We start from the raw sequence: 23,308 nt of genomic DNA, 5'->3' as shown, positions 1-23,308 counted from the left end.
ACAGGTGGTGGCTTTCCTGTTCTGAATAGGCTTCATATGACGTCCTTCAGAACAGGTCACTTGTGCGCGCCGATCTGTGGTGCTGTGTGTCGCTCGGACACACCGCATCTCAGATCATGGTAAAGGGCCTATGATGTAGACTCTCTACTACGTGATCAGCTGTGTCCAATCATGACAGCTGATGGCGCGTGATTAGAGGAGAGCCGATAAGCGGCTCTCCTGAAAGGGTTGATCTGCACTGATAATCAGTGCAGTGATTATCAGTGCAGCCCCATCAGCCCCACCAGTGATGCCTGTCAGTGCCCATCATAAAAAAAAAATGTAAACCATGCCCAGCATTGACAACCCACTTTTCCTACACAGTGGATGGCAACCTAGTGTGTGGGCTGGTGTAAAGCAAGATATGATGCCAAATATGTTAAACTGGGTTTGCATTTACATACAACCACTTAAATAGGCCTGACTGTGCTGACTAGCTGGAAAGTTTGCTGGGGACATTTCTTATTCTGTCTGTGCTGCCATTAGGGAGTTTTGTGTTTTCACTTCCTGCAAGCTCATAACACAAAACATTAGGTAGAAATGGCAGCAGTTTAGAGCCTCTGCCAGGCTGTGGTTTTGTTTCATTTGGAGAGATGTTTCCTCCCCTCCTGTGTAGCCGCCAAGACAGGAAGTCGGGGGGATCTCCCAAGTAGAGCAGGTTCTATATTTTACCCTTTCTATCCAAAACAATAGAAACCGTTCTGGAAGAAATTCCATTTTCAATGTTTACTGCAGTCCCCATACATATTTTACACTTTCAAGGGAAAGGTCATGATTATTTACACGAAGGCCATGAATCAAGGCGTGCCAAAAAAATCAGGCCTATGTGTATTGGGGGTGGGGGGGAAATGTATGCATCTGTTTATTTCTGTTCATTGCCTTTCGCAGGGCATATGTACAGTACATTTCCACATTGGATTCTAAGGGAGAGAGGGAAAAGTGGATGGAGATTTCAGTGCCCCCTACGGATGTAATTGTATATAAAACGCAGTTCTAAAAAAATGACAAATATAACCGTTATGACAAGTATAACGTGCATTCAGAAAATTTGAAAACCACTGTGTGTGTATGTGTGTGTGTGTGTGTGTGTGTGTGTATGTATGTGTATATATATATATATATATATATATATATATATATATATATATATATATATATATATATATATATATATATATATATATATAATTATACATACTGACGATCCTGGCATACTCCAGCTCAAGGTCTCATTCCCTATATAAACATGTATGGAACATAAAAGCTCAAAGCATAATACTGTATAAAAGTTATGTTTATTAAAGGTAAAAGAGTTTAAAATAAGCATGTGATCAATCCAGAATGGCTGCAGCGATGGTCATGTAAACGGCCGGAGAGCGTGGTAACGGCACGTCTGGTTCTGGTGCGTTTTGTCATATATTTGACTTTGTCAGGGGCGTCACGGATGGTGTGATGAATCGGCTACTGCAGAGAGAACTGTTATACGTGATAGAATGTTGCAGAGAACATCTGTTGTTTTGATAACCCAATCGCAGATGAGTAGCAGATCGCCTAAAGTAAAACAGAGCTCTGTCTCTACAATAGTGTATTCACAAGTGAGGAGGTCACCCTCATATTCTATACTTTTCTGGTGGAATGTTTTTAATCTCTAGTGTTAGGCTATTTTCTGTATTGATCAAATGTTCTTTAACCCTTCCGGTTGAATGTCTTTAAGACTTTTTTTTTCTATTAAGATCGAGATTTAGAAAATGCCACATTCGCCCTGCAAAAGGCAACCTATTGAAAATGACATTTCACACAAGTTACAAACATTACCAGTATTTGCGACACCGGTGTGGCTGCATATAGTAGTTATTTTATAAATGGACCGTTATGTGTTCCCATATGTATTCTTTGAGAGGGCAGTTGCACAATTTAGGAGACTGCAATTCTGCCTTTAAATTTGACTACATTGTATTTTATTAAATTAAACTAAATATAAGATATAATAGTAAGTATGTTGAGGAGATTTTATTCAAAGTTGGCACAGTTGCGGGGTTCCCCACACAGAATAAGCAGTTTACTAGATGATAAATTTGCCTGGAGTTGGTCTTGAACATGTTAGCCAAGTGATGAATGGAGCAGAGGAGAAGAATACTACAGGGGCAAACCAAGTCAGAACATTTTCTCTATGAAAACAGGTTTTGAACAGCAGTTTGCATGCCTATAGAAAGATTGTACAGTGGTTCAGAGTTGGATCTCCTGAGTATACATGGTAATAGTACTGTATGGTGACATGAGGGTTACATCAATGCAGTTAGGAGGGTGGGGGCCAGACCGACACCTTCCACACTGCTAAATGCTCAAAGAAATGGCCGTTCACAAGTCTGTTTTCCAAATCTGCCAAGTTTGCCAATGTACTTTGGTGGCATCCCCAACCTTCATAATTGTCCCAGACCCCCCCCCCCTTTTCATTCCTAATTGGGCATTTATTATCTATTTTCTGTGGATAACTTAGACCATTAAAGTCCCCTTACAGTACCTCAAATTTTGAATCTGGGGGAGGATTACTTTGCTGGAGAAGATCTGTTAATCACTTCTACGTTTTACAGGAGCTCTGGAGGTACTGCTGAAGATGAAAATCCAGTGGTTGAGGTTAAGCAAAGACACATATCTTTTGGCATTTGCCATATGCTATAAACTGGTAAGTCCTATATGCACATCTTTAGCCATTGCATTTTAGATTATATACACCTTGACCAATATTCTGTGTAGCATCACTATTACCATTGTGATTTTGTGGAACTGCATAATCAGTACTGTATCTAGCATGACCTAAAAGACTAAATACTTATTTGTAATTGCCAGGACAAGGGGGGGCTGTTTTCATGGGGTGCCGTGAACAAAATTATTTGAATATCAATTATGTAGAAGGTGGCCTTTGGTAGATTGGTCAGAGAGATGTTAGATGGCTTAAGCCATAAGCACAAAGTGTTGGTCCCCAGTGTAACAATTGTACAGTTCAGTTTTGGGGTACAACTAAAGGTGGTTGCAATGAACTTTACCACTTGATTCTCAATGGCTAGTGTAAGAGAAGCACAAGTAAGATCATGTGGATGTTACTTGACGCGTACCACCTACCTAAACATTGTTGCTGGCCTAGTACAACCCCAATTCCCAAAATGTGTGGACGTTTTGTAAAATGTGACTTGTAAATCTCAAAAAGCCTAAATCTATTTATTAACAATCTGTACTGTTACTTTTTCTAATAATCATTTCCTATAACAGAGAGTAGTAATCCTTCCCTTACCTGGGCTTACTGCTTCTTAGTGACAATGATCTGCAGGCTCATAGAGCTTCTGCAATTCTGCAATGTTGCCACCACAGTGTGCATGCTCCCCTTTTAGCTTAATAATCACTAGGTCATGTGATTGCTCTTCTCATTCTCACAGTGTGGCCCAAGCTGCACGCAGAGTATGGTGTCAGGCATGTGCACCACCCCCTAGGTGCATCGGATGCTTGACTGACAGCGCACTCCACTCTGAATGGTATGAAAAGAGAGTAAGTTTCATAGCTAAGGCGATATCACAGGACATGTGACACCCTGTGATTTAGCTCTGCCCGCTCTTGTATCATGGTGTGCTGGAAAGAGAAGAGCGATCACAAGACCAAAGAAATAAAATGGGGGGGGGGGGGGTAAAATTAACTGGATTTTCAAAGCTATTGTGTAATTACATTTGTGGCCTTTGATCTGCCCTACCTATACGGGATGGGGATGGTCCACAACAAGAGACTGTGACTGAATGACCATTGTCTGGTTCTAATTGCATTTTGCTGATGGTAGACTTCGGGTGTAATGCCTTTTCAAATGAACTTGTACACAGCATCCATGAAAAGAATAATTCGGAACACTTCCCTTTTCCAGAGAAAAGGGAAACGGCCAACAAGGACTATTTTCAAGTAGTCCTTGTTGGCCTTGTGCATGCATCATCCCCACAACTGACCCAATCTGTGTTGACTGTTGGCATGGATTTATTCCCTGGTTTCCTCCCTAACCCCTACCATTGTTATACTGGTTAATAACCTTACCCATCTAAATCATTTCCTTTTTTCTATTCTTCATTTTGGCTTTTCTCCCAACCGGTTGACCTCTTTATACTGCTTCCTCCAACAACTTTCTTCACGACCCTTGCCTCATAGATATATAATGTTAAACCCACCACCCATGCATGATGTGTTAGCCATAGAACCACTTTACATCACCTGACCATTTCCCTGCAAAGGCTCCTTTCTCTTGCATACTGAAGAAGTCTCTGTTGGTCAGGCTCAGCCGCAGTTGTATAGTGCTATGTATTTATGTTCAAGTAATACTTGCACAACTCGGTTGTATAGAGATCCTTGGCTGTATGTATTCATTTTCTGGTGATATACTATTCAGTTTAATGTGACTGCTGCAAGCTCTTAGGTTACTTCAATATTACAAACCTTCAATAAAAATGTATTTAAACAGAAAGGAATATCTAGTCGTCAACCTTTTGACCTTAACATCACAGCACTGAAGAACATCTGCCATGTGTTGACAGCTATCTTCCTCGACAAAAGCAGTGCACTGACTGAGCAGGGTATCTATTATGGCAATGGGATGTAAAGTAATATTCAACTTTGAATACGAACATCATTTTACATATCTTGTCTAATGGCTGTTTTGCCAAAATGGGCATAGAGTAGAGTGGCTGGTGAAGGACACTGGCTATTACACAAACCAGGAATGTAAAAATAATGTATATGTGATCTGTGTTCAGCTTTAGAAGCTGTCAGCAAGGCTGTATCCTCATAGCAGCTGTGTTTGCAAAACTATGCCCTTGTGTCTACCTAGGGTTCTGTATATCATCTATGAACACCAGTAAACACAATACCAGATGAACAAACTTTTGTTAAATAGGGCTGTTTGTGATTTTAATAGTGACTTGTTTTTGAAACAACATTCTGCTTTTTTGAGACCAAAATTATTGGTAAATTACCTGGAAAACCCTTTGTGGAGAGCATCTCTGGGTTAAAATGGAAGCTTAAACTAATTGTCCAATAGGTGTCAGCAAGTGTCTGCTGAATGTGGTTAATTGTGGTTAGTTTAACACAGTTACCTATTCAGTCTTTTTTTTTTTTTTTTTTTTTTTTTTTTTGATTCTGTCAAGTGAAGAGTCTTATGGGTCTCTTCACTGTAGGTCTTTATCTTTCATTACTGTCCTCTAACTTTCTGCTGTAAAACAGCAGAAAGTTAGAGGACTTCCCTGTGAGAACAGCAATCTGCCTTGTTTACATAGGCAGATCGCCATTCTGCCTCTCTGGGGAACGATTGGCATCCCCTGTTTTCAATCATCATACCTCTGACAGTGTGTGCGCGCCACCCAGTGGCTGTTGCACGAAATTCCATACAGGTATGTGATTTTGTGCAATAGAGCTGTTTTACAGCAGAAAGTTAGAGGACTTCCCTGTGAGAACAGCAATCTGCCTTGTTTACATAGGCAGATCGCCATTCTGCCTCTCTGGGGAACGATTGGCATCCCCTGTTTTCAATCATCATACCTCTGACAGTGTGTGCGCGCCACCCAGTGGCTGTTGCACGAAATTCCATACAGGTATGTGATTTTGTGCAATAGAGCCGACCTGCCGCAGTATATATGCGGTAGCCGGTCGGCAAGTGGTTAAAATAGATCTGATGCTTATGAAACATTTGACTAAAAGTACCCTTAGAACACAACTGTCGTGCACAATAATACATCAGTCTGGTATTGTATGATATGAAAGCAGCTGCTACATCTAGCTGTCGCAGTCTGAATAAGAGAAAATCAATCAATTTCCCCATCTATTCTAAGTTGGATGTCGGAACTTCCACTAGTGGCTTTTTGTAGTCAGACAGCTGGGGCATCCAACTACAACTAAAAGCTCCCGTATGACAGTCTAAATAAGTCCCAAATCCATTTTGCTATGTAAAGCAAAAGCCTCTAACTGCTCCAAATCCTCCATTTGTTTCTCACATGCTCTCCCCTCCCAGACACTGCAGTTTACAGTGGGAGGGTTTCCGCAGAAGAGACCATGCTGTCAATCCAGAAAGCAGTGGGCAGGGCTAGATGTGGCTAGGTGTAGTATGAGCTACAGTCTTGTAAAGCTGAAGTGACAATTCTGATAGCCACCCCTCCTGCAACATTTTTCATCCCACTGTAGATCAAGCAGACATACAATGGATATAAGAAGTCTACACACCCCTGTTAAAATGTCAGGTTTCTGTGAAGTAAAAAAATGAGACAAAGATAATTTCAAAACTTTTTTCATCTTTTTAAAGGGGGGGGGGGGGGTTGGGGGTAGTAAAAAATAAAAAGTTTTACTTTAAAATACATGTTTTGGCATGTAAAATATTTTTTTCTTTGCAGCACACTATTGACAGTATTGTTTATCTGACATTTTCTGTAATGTATTTGTTTTTCTTTCTTCTTTACAGAACAACCCACGATCCTTGGAGACCTGTACCACTCTTTTTGAGGAAGCTGCGATGAATGGAATTATACACACAAGACTCGCTTTGTGTTTTGTAGTTGCACTTGCTTTAAAACAGGTTTTATATATTTTTCTTAACCTGGGTCATTTTTATTGTCTAAATATGCCTTTTTGCTCTGTGTAGGCAATAACTCAGGAAAAGGGATACATACAGCATTAAAATTCTGACATTGGTTCTAAACATTTCTTTTTCTATACATGTGCTTTTGCCAATGTTCTACTTTAAATCATGAAGGTAATCTTTTAGATATTTCTTAAAGCGGAAGTAAACCCATCCATAAAACAGTTTCATTTCCGGCATGTGCAGGAAATGTAATACTACCATTGGTTGTGCTCTCAACCAAACTGTCAAGCCTTCCAATGGCTGGTTTCTAAACTGATCACATGTGCAGCATCATGACAGTTGTAGCTTAAACAGAGGCAAAGATGGCAGCTTCTTTGGCTGAAAACGATAGGGGGGGTTTACTTGCACTTTAATCATACATCACAGGACACAGTGGACTCAGTAAGTAGGGAGTGCCTCCTACATAGTTTTCTCTGCAGTCGCTTTCCAAAGGGTCAGCTTAGTTTTGATTCCCTACCCTTATCTGGTATTTCCACTGATTTAGGTGGACAAGCCTCCACTTCCTTTCTGTAAATGGAGACATTTCTGCGGCTTTATCGGAACTGAGTGAACAGCTTTCAGTTGTTTTCAGACTTAAAATTCCTGGGAAGCCAACGTTGGCGCTCTTTGCCCTGCTTCCCAGTTAAGCGAGAATGAGGTATCAGAGAAAATTCTTTAGAATGAGGAAGAGTTGGAAGCTGTTGATTAGGAATCCTCTGTGGATGAGTCCTCCCAGGAGGAATCTCTGGGTCTAAGGCTGTCTCAAACACAGAAGGCCACATGTGGTACTTATAAACCCTAAATTACTGCTGCCTGAATCCTTAAACTAAAGTCGCTGGTTTTTGGTCCTGGCAGCCCACAAAAATCTCACGTCTTTTCCAGTGCACCCTCACTTACAAGAAGTGATTTATGCCGATTGGGTCCACCCAGAGAAGCTGTTTTCATTGCTTAATCTTTTTTGCTCACTAGTACCCTATGCTGTTGACCTGGCTATTTCCTACTTGAACAAGAATCTGACTGTCCCAGTAAATGTAGGCGTGGCTCTGCAACCTGCAATGGTTTTTAGTGGGAGTTTGCCAAGCCTTTAAAGCCCAGGTTGAGAAAAAAATCGTTGCAAAGGTTATCCCCATCAGTGTGGTGTGTCTCTTGTGCTGCTGTCTCCTAATTTAGGTGAAATCTTCCTCCTCCAATGTCCTTGGCCTCCAGAGTGTTTACCAAGGTGTTGGCTCCAGTTCTAGGGTTTTGAGAACCTGGGATATCCCCACTGTGAGGGTATCTGGATGACCTGCTGTCAAAGAGCAGTAGGCTCAGAACAGATGTCAAATGTTGACGGTACAAGTGGAGAGGTTCAGCTGGGTATTAATCCTTTATATGTTGGCCTTGGATCCAACACAATGTCTGGAATGGCTTAGTACCCAACATGACATGGGCGAAGGTACCAGTTTCACAGGAGAAATGTCTGTCCCTGAGCCCTGAGTTGATTTCCTGAAGTCATTGGAAAGTCCCTTAATTTTAGCCTGCATAAAGGTGCTGGAGAAAATGGTAACCGCCTTCGATGTGGAAGGTGATTTCCTATGCCCAGTTTCACTCCAGAGCCCTGCAGTTCAATTTACTGTTGGTCTGGGACAAACATCCTGACTCCTTGTATCTGCCAGCGCTTCTGACTCCCAAGACTAGGATGGCTCCGGAGTAGTGTAAATCCATGCTGATGCTGAATACCAAGAAATCCTTCCCCTCGAAGAAATGGGCTGGGGAGGTGTTCTGGAGAACCTCCTGGTTCAGGGAACAAGGTTGTCAGAGGAGCAGAAATTGCTGATCATTATCTTGGTACTTCAGGCGACTCGGCTGGCTCTTATACTCTAGTCTGTCTAGCTTTGGGGTTTTCCCATAAGGGTGCAGTCAGACAGTGCCACGGCTGTGGCATACATCAGCCACCAAAAAGAGACTAGAAGTCACGCTGTGCAGGAAGCTTGATCTTGTCTGGAGAAAAACTGCACTTTCAGGTCCATTCTGCCATGCATATTCCAGGTGTTGAAAATTTGGCAGGTGGATTTTCTCAATCATCAGAAGCTGAATTCAGCTGCTGATAGCAGGGAAAATGAGCCTTTCACTCAAGAGTTCTTTGCAGAGACTTGTCTGCGGTGTGGGGGACTCCAGCTGTGGATCCACTGGCATCCAGATTCAACAACAAACTGGACAGGTTTGTGTCACGAAGCAGAGATCCTCAAGCATTTATGGTACTTGCACTAGTGACTCTCTATGGTATCCGTTTTCCCTGATCTATGAATTTCTTTCCGCTGCAGCTTCTTCCTTGTCTGTTGCGCAACATGAGGTGGAGGGCATTCCAGGGTTTGACCAGTGTGCTTTTACCTGAAGGTGGCAGCATAACCCAAACAGTCATGAATACCCAAGTCCTCAAAATCCTGCGCTGTACTGCAAGAATAGGAAAACTGGTTAACCAAAAATAGATTTTCTATTTTACTATCAATCATATAGAATATGAATTACTGTAGTTCCAATGCTCTGCAAGCTCCAAGCAAAAAAATTGATAAATGCAGTATTTATGTTTTTTTACCTGTAAAAACATTTTGCTGTTCTTTAAAAAAAAAAAAAAAAAAAAAGTGAGCTTCGCCTTTTAAAGCAGACCTTTCCCACTCCTATCCACTTTTTCTAATTCGCCTACTGTCCCCTTCCTCTCACACAATTAGGGTATTTTTTGTTTACTTTTTTTTAATGCTTTTTTTTTTTTTTTTCATCCCCACACTTCCCCCAGGAGGTTGTAGAGTACTATGGCTTCTCTAGTTTTTGCAGCCAGCCTCCTGATGGTGGTGCATGCACATCATCGTGAGGTCGACTGCAAGATCCCGAAAGATAAAGCCAGGCCCCTGATGACAGAAGAAAATGGTGGTATGAGACCAGGTGTGCTACAGTGGAGTGGTGGATCCCTAGAAAACGCCACTAGATCGCTGAGTGTGTTTTTGTGCATAACCCAGTTATAGAGGATTAGAACTGGGGAAGTGGCTTGAAGAAGCTGAAAACCTCTTCAGCACACTTCAACATTACAGTCCAGTTGAATGTGACTGACCACTACAAGTCATAGAGAGAATTCCAAGTTTTCATAGAAATTCTAATTATTCATAAAACTACTTTCATTGTGCCTAATTATATGATTGATTCTGTTTGGCATTGAGTATTTAGAGCGGACACCTCAAATTTTGGCATTATGACTTTGCACTGACACATTTTTAGAGGTCTGTTGTGAGACATAGAGGTTTATTTACTAAAGGCAAATATACTGTGCACTGCAAGTGCACCTGTGATCTGAGGGAAAGATCTGCTGATTTCCATCATCCAATTATGTGCAAGCGAAAATGCTGTGTGTTGTTTTTTGTTTTTTGTTATTTTTTTTGCATATTCCCCTCCGATGTAGAGCAACTGCACTTGCAGTGCACAGACTATTTGCCTTTAGTAAATCAACCACATTGGGTACTGTGTGATGGGGACAAAGTTTTTCATTCCGAAATTTGTTTTTCTTCTGTTAACAGGGCGACTGCGTAACAGCTTCATCTGTTTATAACAGGATTGTGAAAAAAGACCTGTCACTCTGCTGCAATTTGGGTGTAAGTAAAGCTAGCCACAAACAGCAGATTGTACTATCATGCTATTTCTTCCTCAGCGCTGGGGACCTGAGAAGAGGAGGTTTCCAGCCACTCTTTGCAATTCCATTGCACAGAGCAGGTAAGTATAAACCTGTTTTTAATTTTTTTTTTTTTTTTTTTTTTTTTTTTTTTTTTAAATTATTATTTTTTTTTTTTTTTTTTTTTTAAGAGCATTTGCAATCACTGTAAGTGTTTGGGGAACTGTACCAGTGGGTTAAAAAAAAATCAGATTCCCCATCCATACATTTGATGTGGATGGGGAAATCCCTCCCGCTGTGGTGTTGTGTTGTATTCTGACAGCGGGGAGCTTTTCCCACTGTCGGAATACAAGAATCAGTGTTGCCAGCTATACCCAGTGGCACTGATCATTTGGGAAAAACCCGACAAGAGATAGATTGATCGACTTGTGTACAACCATACCTGGATCAAAATTCTGTTGAACTGGCCACATTTCGATCCATGTATAGCCAGCTTTAAGCCCACACCAGGCAGTGATTACCACTGCTGCCTGTTATGAGTAGGTGAGCAGTCACTCAGCACATAGGTAATCTGCTGCAGAGACCAGTCACATAAAAGATAAAATGGTGAGAAACAGTTTGGAGTAGAGGTCGACCGATATGGGTTTTTCTCTGGCCGATGCCGATGCCGATATTTACAAATCGCGGTGGCCGATGGCCGATATGTGATGCCGATTTTTTTTTGGGCCGATATATTAGGCCGATTTTTTTTTTTTTTTTTTTACCTTCATCTCATAAAATCTAACAGTTAGACCCCTTTCACAATGGGGCGTTTTTCAGGCGCTTTTGGGCTAAAAATAGCGCCTGTAAAGTGCCTGTCAAACGGCTCCCCTGCAGTCTCAGTGTGATATCCCGAGTGCTTTCACACTGAGGCGATGTGCTGGCAGGATATTAAAAAAAGTCCTGCAAGCAGCATCTTTGGAGCGGTGTACACCACCACTCCTGCCCATTGAAATGAATGCGCACCGCTGTCGAATCGCCTGCAAAGCGTTTCGGCAGCAGCGCTTCAGGGGTGCGTTTAACCCCTTCCTCGGCCGCTAGCTGGGTTATAAGCGACCTGCTAGCAGCCGAATAGCGCCGCTAAAATGACGGTAAAGAGCCGCTAAAACTAGCAGTCTTTTACCGTCAATGCATGCCCGCTCCAGTGTGAAAGCAACCTTCAGTGATACGGAAATTTTTTTACATTTAAACATTTATTAAACAAAACAAACCTCCAATCAGTTCACTTGTATGTAGAATTTAGATAAAAAAAATATAAAAAAAAACCTCTCTTAAATATTAAATACACAAAAACAGGTAATCAAAACTTCTGGATGAAAAAAAATGGGCTAACTTTACTGCTTAGTTTTTTTTTTAAAATTTATTAGTGTATTTTTTTTTTTTAAATTACATTTGAAAGACCGCTGCGCAAATACCGTGTGACATAAAATATTGCAACAACCGCTATTTTATTCCCTAGGGTCTCTGCTAAAAAAAATATATATATAATGTTTGGGGGTTCCAAGTGATTTTCTAGCAGAAAATACTGGATTTTTACTTGTAAGCAACAAATGTCAGAAAAGATTTAGTCTTTAAATGGTTAAACTGAGAACTTCTACACACGGAATTTAGTTCATTAGGAAGTGTAAACATTGTATCCTTCAGGTTCTTTTTATCAGATTTGGCAGGCTGCCCAGAGAGGGGGAGAAGTCGCTTCACACAGACAACTTACACTGACTTCTATTACAGAAGTCTTTTGCAAGTCGCGCTGAAGCTATATCGGCTTTTTTATCAGCACAATCGGCCGATGCCGATTAAGTAAAAAACACCAAATATCGGCCGATATATCGGCCGGCCGATATATCGGTCGACCTCTAGTTTGGAGCACTAGCATATCCTCTGTATAACCTAGACACCTGTTCCGACACTTAAACACATGACTTCAGGCAAGAAAAATTACACAAGTCATATTCAGTTCAGCTTCGCAATCTTACCATTGACTGATGCACACTGCTTTGTATTGTAGGGCTTTGTATTGTAGTGCTCAGTTTACAGGAAGAGGCTAAACGTTTTTTTTTTTTTTTTTTGTAGGCTATATTACAGTCAGGTCCATAAATATTGGGACACCGACACAATTCTAATCTTTTTGGCTCTATACACCACCACAATGGATTTGAAAGGAAACAAACAAGATGTGCTTTAACTGCAGACTTTCAGCTTTAACTTGAGGGTATTTACATCCAAATCAGGTGAATGGTGTAGGAATTACAACAGTTTGTATATGTGCCTTCCACTTTTTAAGGGACCAAAAGTAATGGGACAATTGGCTGCTCAGCTGTTCCATGGCCAGGTGTGTGTTATTCCCTCATTATCCCATTTACAAGGAGGAGATAAAAGGTCCAGAGTTCATTTCAAGGGTGCTATTTGCATTTGGAATCTGTTGCTGTCTACTCTCAATATGATATCCAAAGAGCTGTCACTATCAGTGAAGCAAGCCATCATTCGGCTGAAAAAACAAAACAAACCCATCAGAGAGATAGCAAAAACATTAGGTGTAGCCAAATCGGCTGTTTGCAACGTCCTTAAAAAGAAAGAACGCACCGGTGAGCTCAGCAACACCAAAAGACCTGGAAGACCACGGAGAACAACTGTGGTGGATGACTGAAGAATTGTTTCCCTGGTGAAGAAAACACCCTTCACAACAGTTGGCCAGATCAAGAACACTCTCCAGGAGGTAGGTGTATGTGTGTCAAAGTCAACAATCAAGAGAAGACTTCACCAGAGTAAATACAGAGGGTTCACCACAAGATGTAAACCATTGGTGAGCCTCAAAAACAGGAAGGCCAGATTAGAGTTTGCCAAACAACATCTAAAAAGCCTTCACAGTTCTGGAACAACATCCTATGGACAGATGAGACCAAGATCAACTTGTACCAGAGTGATGGGAAGAGAAGAGTATGGAGAAGGAAAGGAACTGCTCATGATCCAAAGAATACCACCTCATCCGTGAAGCATGGTGGTGGTAGTGTCATGGCGTGGGCATGTATGGCTGCCAATGCAACTGGTTTTCTTGTATTGATGATGTGACTGTTGACAAAAGCAGCAGGATTAATTCTGAAGTGTTTTGAGCAATATTATCTGCTCATATTCAGCAAAATGCTTCAGAACTCATTGGACGGCGCTTCACAGTGCAGATGGACAATGACCCGAAGCATACCGCGAAAGCAACCAAAGAGTTTTTTAAGGGAAATAAGTGGAATGTTATGCAATTGCCAAGTCAATCACCTGACCTGAATCTGATTGAGCATGCATTTCACTTGCTGAAGACAAAACTAAAGGGAAAATGCCCCAAGAACAAGCAGGAACTGAAGACAGTTGCAGCAGAGGCCTGGCAGAGCATCACCAGGGATGAAACCCAGTGTCTGGTGATGTCTATGCATTCCAGACTTCAGGCTGTAATTGACTGCAAAGGATTTGCAACCAAGTATTAAAAAGTGAAAGTTTGATGGATGATTGTTAATCTGTCCCATTACTTTTAGTCCCTTAAAAAGTGGGAGGCACATATACAAACTGTTGTAATTCCTACACTGTTCACCTGATTTGGATGTAAATACCCTCAAATTAAATCTGAAAGTCTGCAGTTAAAGCACATCTTGTTCGTTTCATTTCAAATACATTGTGGTGGTGTATAGAGCCAAAAAGATTAGAATTGTGTCGATGTCCCAATATTTATGGACCTCACTGTATATATTCGAAAGCAGCCCTCAATTTCCACTCGCCTGCTCGCATTTAGCGAGTGGAAATTATGTGAGAGTGAGAGCTCTCGCTCAAGCAGGGAGACGGCTCGGGCAGGGGGCGGCCCTGGTCGGGTCTGCTCGGCTCGGGAAGAGGGCGGCCCTGGTTGGGTCTGCTCGGCTCAGGCAGGGGGCGGGTCCGATCAGCTTGGGCCAGTGTCGTGTCTGCTCGGCTCAAGCAGGGGGCGGGTCTGCTCACCTCTGGCCAGTGTCGGGTCTGCTCAGCTCGGGCGGGGATAGGTTCGCTCGCCTTAAGCCAGTGTTGGGTTGGATCAGGTCTGCTCGGGCGGGGGGTGGGTCCGCTCACCTTGGGTCAGTGTCGGGTACACTGGGAGGCTGGAAGGATTTGGGTAGGCATTAATATAATTTTAAATTACATTGCCTCCATCTCCTTTTGCAAGTTTATTCTGTGGGCGTGGGGGGCGGCTGTCAAATATGGGTATTTAAATTGAATAGCAATGGCTTATGTGGGGCCGCCCACTCTCTCTCTGCAGGGTTCTGACTGCTAAGCATTAGGATGCTTCAAGAGCATGTTCTTGCTTTCTGTGGTTTTGGAAGCCCAAATCTTGGGAGTACACAGCACATCCCTCAGCCCTGCACTCAGCGCACCCCTCAACCCTGCACTCTGTACATGGCACATATTAGGGGCAGGGTAGGGCTTGGGTGGGGCAACTGGTAGCGAGTAACTCTTACAGCATGGCTAGTAGCTAAAGACTTGAAATTCTGAGCCCTGTTCTAAAGTATGAGAAACTTAAGCTCAGCAGGGGGGTATTCTACATGCGGAAATAAAATGATATACAATGTTTAGTTCGATCAGTATTAATCATTACAACAATACTATTAATTTTCTCTGTGTGTTATATACAGTACTTTCATCTGTTGCTTTTGAGGGTCCAGGATGCTGCAGTAACACATTTGTGCGCCTGAATTTATCTTTGTTTTGTATAAGTACCGATTTTTCAGTTTTTTTTCTTGCAACTGGTATATGGTGCACTGACATTTGATGCTCATGTTACTGTTCTGTATTCTAGCTTCTGTTAGCTGCCAAGTTTAAAGGTGAGGAAGAAGTGTTACAGATACTGGAAACTGCAAGTGAGCAGCCAAAGTTTGACTTCCTCTGGAAAGTTACATTCTCCAAGGAAGTAGTAAGTACACATTCTTCATTCTGCTGTCTGTAAACTGACAACTAGATACATACAAAATGCTGGGAGTGGGGAAAAGTGTGGATGACCAGCTTTTGCAGGCTGTGCCACCACTTTGAGCATTGCTTGCTGCAGCCCTGTGACCTGTACTTCTAGCTCTTGTGCATTCATCTTACTAAGACCCCTTTTCAATTACATTTTCAATTTTAAAACCGTTTACCACTGGACGTAGGGGAGCGCCATTTTCTGGAGGATCGGGTGAGTGTAGGCTCTGTGTTCACGCCTAGACAAAACGAGCAGTTAACCCATGCAGTGCAAGAATAGCACCGCTGCATGGAAAAAAGTTTTGCCCAGAGTTGGGCTTTAACTACCGTATTTATCGGCGTATAACACGCACTTTTTTTCCCCTTAAAATCAGGGTAAAAATGCGGGTGCGTGTTATACGGCGATCCCCCGCTGACTGAGCGGAGCGACCGCCGATTTGAAAATGACGGCGCCGAAATACACAGAGCCGGTCCTCGGCTCTTCTCGTCCACTTCCGGCTCCACTCGAGCGCCGCCCATATACAGATAGCCGAGTGTACTCGGCTAGGTTCGGCTAGCTCCGCTCACAGTCACGCCCAGTCCCGCCCTATGATGGACACAGGGACTGGGCGTGACTGTGAGCAGAGCTAGCCGAATCTAGCCGAGTACACTCGGCTATCTGTATATGGGAGCTCGGCCCTGCTCAGTCACGCCCATCCCGGGCGAGACTACGAGTGGAGCCGAAAGTGGCCGAGAATAGCCGAGGACCGGCTCTGTGTATTTCGGCGCCGGCGGCGCCATTTTCAAACTGCAGTGACACTGACAAGTCACTGCAGTTTAACTGCAGCCTGGGCAAGGCTGCAAATGGACACAGGCAAAGCTGCAGATGGGCACTGGCAAAGCTGCAAGGCTGCAAATGACACCAAGGCTGCAAATGACACCAAGGCTGCAAATGACACTGGACAAGTATGCAGATGGACACTGTGCAAGGCTGCATTGATGGGCATTTAAATGTAAGTTTTTTTCCTTATAATTCCCTCCTAAACTTGGGGTGCGTGTTATACGCCGATAAATACGGTATTTACCTACTTGGTGGCTGAGTGGGAGGGGCAGGCTGATGACGTCACGCTCTCAGACTCTGCCAACCAGGAAGCTTTGTAATCATTCACAGAATACAAAGCTGCCAATGAATGGCTGAGCGCCGCTCAGCCAGACTGTTTTGTTCTGGGTGTGAGACAGGAAGTCTGTCTCACAGCGGGGACCTAGCTTTGTGTACTGTGTGTAGCTGAAGTTACATGCAGTACATACATTGCTTAGAGACACTGCAACACTTGGTGAAGCAAATAGTTTGTTTAAACCAGCTTGGTCCTAACAAACTATTTAAAGTGACCTGAAACATGGACATCAGCTTTAAATCCCTATGTTCGCCTTTCTCACATGGAACAGGTGTCCGGCTTGTCATTTACAAGCGATCAGAAGTTGGAAGAGTTCACAAATCTTAAAGCAGAAATGCCACCACACTAACCACAATCTATTTTCAACAGCAGAAACAGGAAGTTGCACTTGTAACTTTTGGAGTAATTGCATGTTTTCTTCTGGTAAAAACTGCTTGACTCACCTGCTAGGATCACCTGACCACTCAATTAAAAAACTAAACATGTCTCGTATGTTCCTATCCTAGGATAGAGCGGTTCTCTGCTGTGAGAAAGTTGGGCTCTCTTCCATTGCCCAGTGCTGTCAGTTTATTTGCTTTCAGTTGCTGGGAGTTGAAGATTGAGGTATTTAAGCACCCTATAGGAGAAAGAGCATAGGGTTGGGCTAAGTAGAAGATGGAAGCTCTTTCTTTAGTAAGGAGCTACCAAAATGTGTGTGCTGTAAATTGCCTCTAGCATTGCACCTGTTTCTTCTTGCTGGAGGCTGCCATTTTGCTGAAGCCCAGAGCCTCTGAGCATCAGGCAATCTTTAGGCTGTCGACAAATCGGCCACTAGTGGCTCTGATTTTCAGCACAATGCCAAAAATGGAGCAGCTCAGCATGTGCAGAGCAGGGTGAAACAGTATTACTTTATTTTAAACAGTATATACACTTACAGTGGGGAGGGAAAGTATTCAGACCCCTTAAATGTTTCACTCTTTGTTATATTGCAGCCATTTGCTAAAATCATTTAAGTTCATTTTTTTCCTCATTAATGTACACACAGCACCCCATATTTACAGAAAACCACAGAATTGTTGACATTTTTGCAGATTTATTAAAAAAGAAAAACTGAAATATCACATGGTCCTAAGTATTCAGACCCTTTGCTCAGTATTTAATAGAAGCACCATTTTGATCTAATACAGCCATGAGTCTTTTTGGGAAAGATGCAACAAGTGTTTCACACCTGGATTTGGGGATCCTCTGCCATTCCTCCTTGCAGATCCTCTCCAGTTCTGTCAGGTTGGATGGTAAACGTTGGTGGACAGCCATTTTTAGGGGTCTCCAGAGATGCTCAATTGGGTTTAAGTCAGGGCTCTGGCTGGACCATTCAAGAACAGTCACGGAGTTGTTGTGAAGCCACTCCTTCGTTATTTTAGCTGTGTGCTTAGGGTCATTGTCTTGTTGGAAGGTAAACCTTTGGCCCAGTTTGAGGTCCTGAGCACTCTGGAGAAGGTTTTCGTCCAGGATATCCCTGTACTTGGCCGCATTCATCTTTCCCTCGATTGCAACCAGTCCTCTTGTTTCCTGCAGCTGAAAAACACCCCACAGCATGATGCTGCCACCACCATGCTTCACTGTTGGGACTGTATTGGACAGGTGATGAGCAGTGCCTGGTTTTCTCCACACATACCGCTTAGAATTAAGGCCAAAAAGTTCTATCTTGGTCTCATCAGACCAGAGAATCTTATTTCTCACCATCTTGGAGTCCTTCAGGTGTTTTTTAGCAAACGCCATGCAGGCTTTCATGTGTCTTGCACTGAGGAGAGGCTTTCGTCGGGCCACTCTGCCATTAAGCCCCATCTGGTGGAGGGCTGCAGTGATGGTTGACTTTCTACAACTTTCTCTCATCTCCCGACTGCATCTCTGGAGCTCAGCCACAGTGATCTTTGGGTTCTTCTTTACCTCTCTCACCAAGGCTCTTCTCCCCCGATAGCTCAGTTTGGCCGGACGGCCAGCTCTAGGAAGAGTTCTGGTCGTCCCAAACATCTTCCATTTAAGGATTATGGAGGCCACTGTGCTCTTAGGAACCTTAAGTGCAGCAGAAATTTTTTTTGTAACCTTGGCCAGATCTGTGCCTTGCCACAATTCTGTCTCTGAGCTCTTCAGGCAGTTCCTTTGACCTCATGATTCTCATTTGCTCTGACATGTACTGTGAGCTGTAAGGTCTTATATAGACAGACAGGTGTGTAGCTTTTCTAATCATGTCCAATCAGTATAATCAAACACAGCTGGACTCAAATGAAGGTGTAGACCCATCTCAAGGATGATCGGAAGAAATGGACAGAACCTGAGTTAAATATGAGTGTCACAGCAAAGGTTCTGAATACTTAGGACCATGTGATATTTCAGTTTTTCTTTTTTAATAAATCTGCAAAAATGTCAACAATTCTGTGTTTTTCTGTCAATATGGGGTGCTGTGTGTACATTAACCACTTGCCTACCAGGCACGAACACCCCCTTCCTGCCCAGCCCATTTTTCAGCTTTCAGGGCTGTCGCAGTATAAATGACAATTGCACAATTAGAGCTTTCTTTTGCTGGTATGTAATCACTGCTGGGTTTTTTATTTTTTACACAAAAAAAAAGACCAAAAATTTTGAAAAAAAATCGTTTTTTTTACTTTTTTTCTGTCAGTAAATTTTGTAACTAAGTAATTTTTCGCCTTTACTGATGTGCGCTGATCACATGGTTAAAGAGCCGCGGACAGATCGGTGTCGCACCGTGTCCTAGCAAAACGGTGCGGCCACGATTGCTGTGCTGCACGCCAGAGCGGCCGTTCTGTGCCGCCGTCCTATGACGGCGGCCCAGAACAAGACGGTGGGTGGGCGGCAACTGGTTAATGAGGAAAAAAATGAACTTAAATGATTTTAGCAAATGGCTGCAATATAACAAAGAGTGAAAAATTTAAGGGGGTCTGAATACTTTCCGTCCCCACTGTATATTTAATGTTTTACTGGAAAAGGGGCCAGCCTGAAGTAATGCAGCAGGGCCTAGTTTTCTGACTAATGTTTGACTTTAAGCTGCAACGTCCGCAGACAGTGGTGTACACGTGCTGTGGCAAGAATAAAATCCCATGTCACGTTCAGCAGCCAGTACCAACCTCCAATTTTATCCAGTTCAACTGCAAAGCATTTGGGGTTTAGGGATTGAAACCGTCAATGAGGAAGTGATCTATAGTGCTGCCTCACTGCCTGTGAAACACCCTCTTCAGAGGGCTAACGTTGGTGTAAACTAGTCCCAAAGATGAGTATTTAAAAAAAAAAAAAAAAGTCAGATATTCAGCAGTGTCTAATGAAGTTTGAAAAATTAGTCACATGGTAGCAATCCTTATGCTTGTGTTTTTAAAGCTTTGAGAATTGTGTTTTTTGTTTTTGTTTTTTGATGATCTGTGATGCCACCTTTTTTACTTCAGATGGATGCTGTGGAAGAAAAATTGCACCCTACAGTTTCATTTGAAAAATTTAAAGAAATTTATGAAAAACTTAGCCAGTCTGGGCAGATCAGCACCTTAACGCTGGATGAAATGTTGCACGCTATTTCTGAGGAACAGAACTCTGCTGCAGATTTACTACAGAGGAAAAGCTACAGAAGTAGAGAAATGCAAAAAGAAGTGGCCGCCTTGAATTCTATGTAAAGGACATTTTATCAGTTACTGTGCATTAAAAAGACTCTGAAAACTCAAGGTCCGGGAGGGAAGCTTGTGAAGGCTAGGACTCAAAAAAGGCAACTGAATCTTATTTCTAACAGGTTACCTGCTTCATTTATGGACAGTGTCCGATACAAATGTTCACACCCTCCTGGGGGGCTGCAATTAGGCTTTTGGGTCAAGTTTGTACATTACAGGTACTTTAGTGCTTCTAGGTGGAAATGCTAACCACTAAGCCACTGTGCTGTCCATCTCTGATATGTTCTTTAGTTTACTGTGGTACCCTGAATAGGGCATGTTTTGGGAATTTTCCTTATAAAATAGCTGTCATGACTACAAAGCCATTGATTCATTTAACCCTTTTACCGCCACTGACATGTGTCCTGTATCGGTGATAGAGGGCATCATATGACATCCTCCCTAAACGTGACCCAGGGGCTGCACTCTGGCACAATCTGTCACCAAATGGCTGATCAGTGTACTGGCCCACTGCTGGTACCTTATGATTGCTGTGACCAATCACAGCAGATCCCATGACAATTGTACAGTGGATGGCTTCCTTTCATGCCATTCATTGGGTACAATTATGTTAGCTGTGATTGGTCCATACAGCCCATCTGTACTATGGAACTAGCTGAGGCCAATCACAGGTAATCACAATAGTAAACAATAGTAAACCCTTTAATGAATCTGTTTTATTCAGTAAAAGTGGTTGCTTATACCAATGAAATTCACTGGTATAAGCCATCCTAAAAAAAAAAGTAGTACAGTTTTACTATGGTAACACTGTATTGCGCTGGTCACAGTGTGTTAAAAAAAAATGGTAGAAGAAAAAAAGATGTAATAAAAACATTTTTAATCAAAATTCTTCTTCTTTTTTTTTTTTTTTTTCTCTACATACTGTCACCTGTCAGTGTCCCTGATCACAACAACGCCAGTTATTTGATGATGTACTGCACTGGTAACAGTATATAAAAATAATAAATAATTATTAAATCTCTTCATTTTCCAAAAAATTGTGACCAAAAATTACAACGTCAAAAAACTTGCCATGACTCTTACTAAGTATCTTGGACTGTCTACTTTACTTTCCAAAAAGGGGTAATTTGGGAGATATTTGTACTGTCCTGGCCTTTTTAGACCACAAGAAATGGGATAGGCCGTCTGTACATCAGGAGTGATTTTCAGATAAATATATCCTAGTTTGTGGACTCTCTAACTTTCCTAAAGATTAAATAATATACACAGATTTGGGTAATTTTCAACAAAGAAATTTAGCAGAATAAAGTTTGGCCTAAATTGAGATTTGCAACATTTTATTACAGAAACTAAGAAACCTTTTTTTTTTTTCTTTTTTCAAAATTTACGGCCTGTTGGTTGTTTAGCAAAAAATTAAAAAAAAAACTGGTAATTAAATACCACCAAAAGAAAGCTCTATTTTGTGTGGAAAAATAGGGTCTCTGCTTTCAGAAAATAACTAATCTTTAGCCTAAAATGGTTTTTTTTTTTGTTTTTTGTTTTTTTTTTTTTTTCCCCCCCATCATGTGGGCAAAACCAATTTAAAAATAATGCTGGCAGTAAAAGGTTTAAAGCACCTCTGCATCAAGAAGGAAAACCTGACCTGTTGGGGGTGCTCCAGGATTTAAGTTGGGAACGCATCATGAACGCATCTCACTGTCTGTATGCAGTAACCTGGAAGAGTTCAGCAAAAGAAATGCTAGTGGTTTGTACTGGCATGTGTGGTTGGGGTACAACGCAATGATGTCTGACCTTGTTCAAAAGCCGAATTGCATTCTTATTTGGTAAGTGCAGATTCCTCCCATTTTGTACTAAGAACTGTATTATCAAACAGTAAAATGTGGTCTGCACCATGGGTGAAGCAGATATTGACCTTCAAGGAACTGTGTTTTTTATTTGTACTGTTTCCTGTGCTAGGCAAAGCAACAAGTTCACTTTAATGCAGACCTGCCCTGCAGCCAATACTTGCGCTCCTTTCACTCCCCGGCTGATCCATTCATCCACTGGGAATGGAAGGAAAGCCCTGTAAGCTACAAGTTGCATCATCACATACGATCAAACCTGTGTTCTTGGTCTAAAATGCATGTTTGCTTTAAAAACACTTTCACACAGGCGGTAGTAAAAACGGGCAGCTGTGCCACGGTTTTACTGCCGCTGAATTGCGACATTACAGCCTGATAGGGTTGTACACATGCTGTGATGCTTTGCTTTACAGCCATGGCATATTTAACTCAGGCTGCAGGGTTTGACAGGTGGCACTGCCTGTCAAACTTGCCCATTGATATCAGTGGGGGCTGTACTGCAACTGCAAGCCAAACGCCAAAGGAAAATTGCAGATTTGCAATAAAAAAAATAAAATAAAAAAAAATTAGAATAAAACAGACTTTAGGAGGCTGTAGTGGCGCCTGCTGAGCACGTCAGCCTCTGCTATGCCACCCTCTGAAAAGTGATCCGAAGTTGTAATCTTATCCGAGCAGTAAGCTTGCCACCTATCTGAAAGAACCCTTAGGGGCCACTAACTATCCCATGTAAACATTTGTGCTTGCATCCTTTTATCTGCAAAAGCACATGCAGTTCCTAAAACAAGTAGTACGACCAATTTCCTCAGAAAAGTGGGACTTTGAATGGATCACAGACAAAGAGAATGTAGAAAAATGATTGAATTTTTATTATTACATGAATAGACAACTCATAGTGAAAAATACAATACAAAGCATTGGATTAAAACCAAGACATAAACATAAAAAACACAGAATTAAAAGACCAACTATGAACCAAAGCCCAGAAGCTGTCAGGACAACAGACCATCAAGGTCTGGATGGTCTGTCGTCCTGACAGCTTCTGGGCTTTGGGCTAATCCCTGTAATGGATGCATCTTGTTCTAGAGCTTGTTCTGTTGAAAAACAATCTCAATAGGGGAAAAAGTTACCATGCTAGTATGTCCACATGCCACTAATATATACAACAGAATATGTGTTACAACAAAGGGACTACTGTAGATGGGCATACACGTAGTGAGCAAAACCAAAGGAGATAAAAGAAACAGAAATATATCACATAAAATTCCACCTTTTTATTATACAAAAGTTAAGACATAGTAGTAACCACATCCATGTGTTGTACCCAGGTAAAGTTCATATCTATAATACAGAGAATATTC

The 23,308-nt window shown here is 42.1% G+C and overlaps 1 protein-coding gene across 1 annotated transcript in view; it reads left to right on the top strand.

Annotated features, from left to right (window-relative positions):
* PTCD2 (pentatricopeptide repeat domain 2) overlaps positions 1-21,548 on the top strand; it is a 78,076-nt gene extending 56,528 nt beyond the window's left edge. Inside the window, exons 6-10 of the mRNA XM_073624392.1 lie at positions 2,631-2,722; positions 6,515-6,628; positions 10,219-10,293; positions 15,154-15,267; positions 19,897-21,548. Of these exons, the coding sequence (XP_073480493.1) occupies positions 2,631-2,722; positions 6,515-6,628; positions 10,219-10,293; positions 15,154-15,267; positions 19,897-20,118 (617 nt within the window). The 3' untranslated portion in view covers positions 20,119-21,548. The remainder of the gene's footprint in view (positions 1-2,630; positions 2,723-6,514; positions 6,629-10,218; positions 10,294-15,153; positions 15,268-19,896) is intronic.
* The last annotated feature ends 1,760 nt before the right edge of the window (positions 21,549-23,308 follow it).

This window comes from Aquarana catesbeiana, linkage group LG01 (genome assembly GCF_042186555.1).
Source record: "Aquarana catesbeiana isolate 2022-GZ linkage group LG01, ASM4218655v1, whole genome shotgun sequence".
NCBI classification, from domain to species: domain Eukaryota; kingdom Metazoa; phylum Chordata; class Amphibia; order Anura; family Ranidae; genus Aquarana; species Aquarana catesbeiana.
This window is presented reverse-complemented; position numbering and strand designations above follow the sequence as displayed.